Here is an 8,178-nt window from a genome sequence, read left to right on the forward strand (position 1 = left end):
TTTTAAAAATTTTGATAATTAATCAATTTTGACAGTTTTTACAAAATTTTCGCGATTTTCAAAATTTTGGCAATTTTGATTGCTTTAACATTAATGACATTTTTTATTATTTTTACAATTTTGACTATTTTAACAAGTTCGGCAATTTCAACCAAAGGTCTTCGTGATATAAATTGGAAATCAAAACCACAACTTAACTTTTGTTTTAATATTGAACGTGCATTTCGTTTTTTTTTTTTGTTACAAAATATTGAAATAAATTACTAGCATCTACAATACAATCGGCAAACAGGTGTGAACTATTGTAAAACATCTCACATAATAATCAATCCCACCACTAGGAGGAAACACAACGGAAATTTTATGAGAATGCATATGGGGATTTTTTTTTATTATCTGACGGGTTTGCGCCGGGGGTCTTCAGATTTTCCCCAAAATTGAAAATTTGGTTCATTTTTGCGACTTAAAAACACATGTATTTTTTCAGATTTCTAACATTTTTATTTTTTGAGTTAGCTTCGGTTAGATTTTTTTGTAAATAAAAAATAACCATTTTTCAAAGCTACATAACTCTGTTGTTTCTCAACGGAAATTATAAAATAGCACATCAAAATGCATTGAAATTTTATCAGCTTTCCAAATAGAATAGTTGAAAAAAATTAAATAATGACCTTCAACATGAAAAGTTGTAAATAAACTTTAAATGGCGTCTAAAAGTACCGTCTGCACCACCGAATATTTTGCAAAAAATACCATTGTATAGCTCGATTCATGATGCAACTTTCATCTGAAGACACCAAAGTGGGCCATTAACACCTTGAAGAGTTATGAAAGAAATAATGACAATAAATCTCTTTTTTTGCATCGAAAACAAACAATGGTGGAACAACTGCACTCACATATGGAGATAGCAAGCACTTCTAACAACATGAAAACAAAAGAACTTATCAAAGCTGGTAAAAAACACTATTTTTTCGTCCTTTTAAGACTGCCTCTACTCGCATAACAGTGCCATATGAATTTTCGTCATTTTAGGTCAACATAAGGCTTCAACATAAAAGACTAAAAAAAGAGGTTTTGTTCTAGAAATTTCGAAAAAAATATCAATTCGTGGCTATCCTATATGAAATATACCTGAATAACAATCCCATATTTGGAATACCACGGATTTGGTTACTTTTCAATGTTTCTTTCGGCGATATAGTCTTTGGTTTATTGCTTCGAATCATTTAAACATTTTTTTAACTCACTTGATGTCGAATGATGCACACTAGTTTTCGAAGGCAGGTCTGACTTTCTTAGGAATGACTTCCTGAGCGAAAAACTATCGGATGCAATCAAAAATCGTAAAAAGATTCAACTTACAATGTGGAATTCATGATATTTTTTTTGCAAAAGTATGTTTCTTTTTCTGACAATTGCATTTAGAAGTCAAAAATGATCAAATTTAAGTCTTAGAAAGTAGCTTGGTGAGAAAAATATATTTTGTATGGGATTGTTATGTCAGTAGATTCGAAAAAGGTTTCAAATATGGTTGATTAACAGTCCCATTATGAATAAAAATAGTGCTCTAGACCTTACCAATAGCCCAATTCCGAAAATTTCAGGTCTAACGATTTATTATGACAACCTAGAAACGATTTTCGTTTATGCTGAAAGTGGTGGTCACAATTTAAAAATATATTCCAAAACAGAAAAAGCTGATTGTCTCGCTTCCTTATTTTTGTATATGGGACTGTTATGAAAGAAGGGGCGGTAGATTGTTGCAGCTTAACTGACTTCATGTTATATCCAAAAATCTAATAACGTATTCGTTTATACCCAGTTTTGCACCAGATCACAACAAGTTATGCACATTTTACTGTCATTTTTAGAAGTTTATGCGTTAAGATTTGCATCCGTAATTCCCCAGATTTGATTTAAAATAGACGGTGGAACACTGAAGATTCGTGCGTGAGCGATCGAGGTAGCAAAACACTGACGACAAATTATGTTCGTTCTAGTATGGTAAACCTCAAAACTGGGCGAATCTAGAAAACGAAGTAACATATTTTCATCATTTTACAGCCTGGGCTGGCCACACTGAGCTCTTTGATTATTTCTTCAACATTTGTGCCACTTTTTCATACTTTTTTGATCAATGGGAAAGGTTTTTGGTGTCCAGTGCTTAGCTCCCGATATAAAACCTATGTAAAGCACGTCTATATTTCATCTTTTTAATCACATTTTTGTGATCCCAAACACAGGGACTGAACCTTCTACTATTGGCATTGATTATGCTTCACAATGATCTTTGATCGAAAAATTAATAAGTTATATAGTATATGACCAGGTTGTAAAAGCAACATTCCCATTATTAAACAAAACGATACTCAGAATTTTGGTTAAAATTTAAAGTCATTTTTGCTGCAAACACTCTACAAAGCACAAAAAAGTAGTGTTTTTTTACCTGCTTTGGTAAGTTCTTTTGTTTCCATGTTGTTAGAAGTGCTTGCTATCTCCATATGTGAGTGCAGTTGTTCGACCATTGTTTGTTTTCGATGCAAAAATAGAGATTTATTGTCATTATTTCTTTCATAACTCTTCAAGGTGTTAATGGCCCACTTTGGTGTCTTCAGATGAAAGTTGCATCATGAATCGAGCTATACAATGGTATTTTTTGCAAAATATTCGGTGGTGCAGACGGTACTTTTAGACGCCATTTAAAGTTTATTTACAACTTTTCATGTTGAAGGTCATTATTTAATTTTTTTCAACTATTCTATTTGGAAAGCTGTTAAAATTTCAATGCATTTTGATGTGTTATTTTATAATTTCCGTTGAGAAACAACAGAGTTATGTAGCTTTGAAAAATGGTTATTTTTTATTTACAAAAAAATCTAACCGAAGCTAACTCAAAAAATAAAAATGTTAGAAATCTGAAAAAATACATGTGTTTTTAAGTCGCAAAAATGAATCAAATTTTCAATTTTGGGGAAAATCTGAAGACCCCCGGCGCAAATTGTCAGATAATAAAAAAAAATCCCCATATGTCATATCTAGGTATAAAAAACGCCACAATCTCCTATATTAGGTCACTATCATTTTTGTTTGTGTGTCGTATGTGTGTCAATTGCTGCTGCTGGCCAAACTGTCCTAATTTATTCTGCCGCCAAGATCGATAATCGTGTGTAAGATTTCTTCCCTCTTTCCTCGAACAACATCGTACCGGGCGCTTTTCACTCCCTCGATTCGTCCGCTCTTGCGAATCTGCTGGGTAGTTTTGTCAACCGTACATAGCACATGGACCCCACAATCGTACCCGTTGCTCTGCTGAAGACAATCTCCGGTTCGCAGCTGAGCATCGGGACATCGCAAGGCACGCTTCAGGACTGCCACAAACTGTCGGCAAATGTCCGAATTGCTGTTGTGCGAAGAATCAAAATGGAAGAAGGCTCGTTCCGGGCGGGAGAAAACCAGCAGGCTCCAGTGGGAACCTCCAGCCCGGTCAGCTATCTGGTTATCGTTCAGAGCGAAAAAGATGAACGCCCGCTCGTTGGCCTTTAGCGGTTCCAAAAAAATACCCACCTCCGGTTCCGACACCATACGAATACACTGCGTCACTTCCGGGCTAACGAACAGGATGTCCTCCTCGTCCTTGAACATCAGCTTCTCCAGATACTCGAAGTAGAACGAAATAATTTGGTCGTTCAGCCAGAAGGGTCCCTTGAGCAGCTCAACATCCGACAGGCGCAGGCACGACTCGTGGAAGCTCAGGGCGACTTGATCACCTTTGGATACCATCGCGAGTGTGGGGCGGAAGCAGGAAACCTCTTCCCCGCTGCTGGAAGAACTTGATGCGAGAAGTTAACTGTTCCGTTTCCTAGTTTCACTTGTTTTTATTTTGTTAGCTTTGATGCACAAACGACCAAATTTCGACAACCAGCGATACCAAAATAAATCGTAACTCACTTGGATCAGAAACAAAACAAAATATTGAGTGCTCTTTTGCGCAATCATCATCGATATGTTGCGCGACAAAAAATTTACCCCGCTGCAGCAGCGGTGCCAATTCGACTGTTTGTCAGGTTTTTTGATCAATATTCTGGAATCGACTTTTCACACTTTTCATCTGTATCCGGCTGTATCATTTTAATTCTAATATGTCAATAAATGAAACCTTTGAATAATGAACACACCCAATTCCGATTTACACTTAGCTTGAGAACCATTAAAATTAACAATTAAATTAAAATCCAAATATGTTTTATTCTTTTTGAAAAAACAACTACTGATTTCCTTCTAATTTTCTCTAACCAATTGCCACAAATTACCACAAATTCAATCATTGGTAATTTCACAAAATTTTGAGCAAACTATCATCACAGAATCTGTGTCACCGAACACAGAGTTCTGACATTTTCACATATTTCACAGAATTTTTAAATTTTTAAAAGATTTTCAAAATTATAATTTTTTTTGGCCAATATCAAATTAAAATTTCTTACTTTGATTTAGAAAAGTATGATAAGGTTGATAATGGTAATTGATTTTACCCAACTAAATGTGAAAAATACCCATTTTATCATAAATTTTCTATGAATTCCAAGAAATAGCATCACAGAAATCCCGCACAGAATTTTTGGGTGAAATCACAGAAAGTCAGATTTTTTTTCTTGAAAACACAGAATTTTTTTTCGGCAACCTTGTCCCGAAGTCGGATTCTCCTCACGGTACTCTGGGCTACACCGAATTTTCTGACCAAATCACGCTCCGACAGATTGGAATTCTTCTTAAATAATCGTCTTCAAAATCTTACCACTCAGTTCCGGTCGACAATTCCACTTCGACGATTGGCTTGAGGCTTCCGAATCGTCGCCATACGGTATTTCTGGGCACGTTCAGCTGTTGAGCTAGCCTTGATGCAGACCACAATGGATTTTCCAAATAACTGTGCACAATTTTTTCCCTTCTTTCGGCTTCCATGTTGATTGTTCACGAAGTACTGTCGATTTGCGGAATGTCAAAAATACAAACGCGACGCTAACAAAACTCCCGACACGTGGGCGCCAAGAACTTCCAAATCTGTCCACCAGGAGCGCCACAATATGAGCAAAAGTTTGTTAGATTTCTAAATCAAGCAAGCTTTATGATATTTTTTATTAGTTTTAGGTAGTTTAGGTATTCTGCACTTGGTTATTCTCGACATCATCAATTATTTTGATAATGAAACCAAAGGAGTCACATTTGGTGAACTGGGACCCATTCATTTTAGACCAGAGTATCAAAATAAGATCTTTCTAAGTGATGATATGTAACGCTGGAATATGTATGTCTTATGCATTTGTAAATACCATTACGGATATTTTTTGAGACAAAGCGTGATAAAATCGTAACAATAACTGTGATAAAATCGAGTGTGAATTCTAAAGTCTGTTTCACATATAATCTGGTCGCATCTTTTCATTTACTGCAGCGCTCCTAGTTGTCACATCGCGAATCTATTGGCAGTGTTTTGATCCGGATGGTTTGTTTACTTAGTGGTGAAAATTTCAACAATATTGAAGCAGTCAGTCAAAAGTTATCGACGATGGAACGCAAAAGGCGAGAGAAAATTCTGCACACTCACGTAGAGAAACCGACGTGGTCAGGGGTAAAGATCGCGAAATTCCTGAAATATCCTAAATCGACTGTAAATTCGGTGCTGCAACGTTACCGGGAGACCCTTACGGTGGATCGAGCAAACAAACCAGGCGTAAAAGTGAAACATATGACCGGAAGCGTGATTTGGCGAAAAAGTTCAAGACGAACCACAGTACAGCTCGACGAATTTGTTTGCGAGAAGGCTTGCGGTCGTATCATGCAAGCAAACACCCCATCAGGACGCTGAAACAAAACCTGGTTGCCAAAACCAGGGCAAGGAAGTTGTACGAAAAAGTGTTGACCAAGTACAACGGATGCATTTTGATGAACGACGAAACTCACGTCAAAATGGATATTGGACAAATACCCGGTAACAAATTTTACCTTGCGAAGCGTAAAGGGAATGTTGCGGGTAGATTCAAGTTTGTTTTCGCAGATAAATTTGCTCGTAAGTTGATGATTTGGCAAGGGATCTGTAGTTGTGGGAAAAAGACTAAGATTTTCATCACTGGGGACACAATGAATGGAAATGTTTACAAAGAAGAATGTCTCCAGAAGAGGGTTTTGCCATTCATTCGGTCCCACAAAGGTCCGGTGAAGTTCTGGCCGGACCTGGCAAGCTGCCACTACAGCCGGGATATCGTTAAGTGGTATAAGGAGAATGTTCCGGATCGTCCCAAATAAATAAAGTTCTTCTAAGTGGACTGTAAACACTTTTTGGGAACGACCTGGGGAACACTTCAAACTAGCACAAAGTCCACCGGGGTGCAATAAAGGCTACCCAAAAACTTCACAATTTCACTTGAGGTGATTATCTGTGATATTTGATCACAGCAGGAGTATTTTCTTCCGTGATTGAACAAAACCGACCGTTTAGGGAATATCAACTTTTATTTCCCAAGTTTGACCGAGCCGACGGGGGTAAAATAATTGAACCGAAATGTTGTCTGTTTGGAGGTTGCTGCGAACTGATTTATTGCTTTTTATGCTAGTAAACAGATCGTACCACGAACAAGATCGGGACGATTGGTTGCGGAGAGTGAGTTCTCAGGAGAGAACTCACTTTTATGCTCTATCGCTGGGGTGGCTCTTATTTTATAGCAACTATTTTTAATGATGTTCCACAACAGAGAACAAGATCGATTTTGTTGAAAAAAAGTATCAATCCATCAAATTGTCCAGATTTTCGTCCCATCGTGAAATATTGGGCAATAGTTAAGGGCAAACTGAAGAAGTGTGGCAGAACCATGAAAAAAACCCGCTCAAATGGAAAAGTGGTGGAACAAGATGGCGAATGAGGTTACCAGCAGTACTGTGCAGAAAATGATGGGTGGTATCACAAAAAAAGTTCGAAAATTCATCCGAAAAGCTGACGAATGATTTTTAGGTATTTTTTTTTTTTATTTTTTTTTTTTTCCTTAAGTATTTTTTTAGTTAGCACCAATTCATTATATGACAGTTAAAAAAGTACAATTTTTTGCTAAAAATCCTTTATAACTAACGCCTTCAGATACAAGTTTGCGCTTTTGAGAGAAATGTACGAATTTTTATTTCATACAAATGCCTAGAAAACATTTTTATTGCATGAATTCATTCACAAAAGTTAGAGCCAGAATACTAATTTTTTCGAAACACCCTAACATTTTAATATTCAGAAAATCATAACTGTGTGTCATGTCTTCGGTGAAGTTGCCTCTATTGGCTCTATCTGTTCACAGAAAAGAAAATTTATGTGTAAATCGTTCAAAAATGACACGCCCTAATATTTGATTTAAGATTATTAAAGCGCATGGTTTGATGAGCATTTTTGCTGAAGACACCGTTTGTCTATTTCTTATAATATCTTCGTAATTAATTTTGTCACGATAAAGTTCCGTTCTGGACCACTGTGAACTGGTATCACAATATCACAAGTTTAGTACGAATATAGCATTTCCTCTTATTTCCTTAGTGGAAATTGTCTCGCTTATAGAGAATTTTCATTCTCCCTTGAAGAGGTTTTGTGCTACAAAAATTTTGGAACTTGGTCATTTCTCTAACTTATAGAGGTTTATCTTTTATCTAGTTCTCACTTATCTACACAGCAAAAAAAGTGTTGTTATATTACATCAAAAACGTGCACATAACTTGAGTCGCTAAATGTATTTAATATTACATTTTTTTGAATGTACTGGCTACTGCGCATTTTTGCAGTACAAAAATTAAACTAAAAGTATGCAGTAAACAAACTCGAGCATGAACATAAAATACAGCTCTCAATAAAATCTCTTGCCGTTATCATTTTCAAAGTTTATCTGAAATTCTAATAAATACGTTTGTTTGTTTTAGATTCTTTCGACATAAGGATACATTTTTAAACCTCAGAATTCAGTTTCAGATTTGTAGCTTTGTGTCTATAAAGAAATCGGATAATTTAACCAGAATAAAACAGAAATGAAAACTTAAAAGATTATTTTATTGATAAATAAGTATTTTGACACATAAAACACCATTTTCAAAAACATCACAAAAAAACATTTTGGTTTTTGTAGTTCGATGCCTAAAAATGTCTCGATA

The 8,178-nt window shown here is 35.9% G+C and overlaps 1 protein-coding gene across 1 annotated transcript; it reads right to left on the minus strand.

The window, feature by feature from the left end:
• Nucleotides 1-223: 223 nt before the first annotated feature.
• LOC129749110 (sentrin-specific protease 8-like) lies at nt 224-3,958 on the minus strand. The gene has a single exon (XM_055743986.1). It carries the CDS (start codon nt 3,781-3,783, stop codon nt 3,136-3,138), a length of 648 nt encoding a protein of 215 aa, XP_055599961.1. The 5' UTR covers nt 3,784-3,958; the 3' UTR covers nt 224-3,135.
• Nucleotides 3,959-8,178: the final 4,220 nt, after the last annotated feature.

Source organism: Uranotaenia lowii, chromosome 2, assembly GCF_029784155.1.
Source record: "Uranotaenia lowii strain MFRU-FL chromosome 2, ASM2978415v1, whole genome shotgun sequence".
In the NCBI taxonomy this organism is placed as follows: Eukaryota; Metazoa; Arthropoda; class Insecta; order Diptera; family Culicidae; genus Uranotaenia; species Uranotaenia lowii.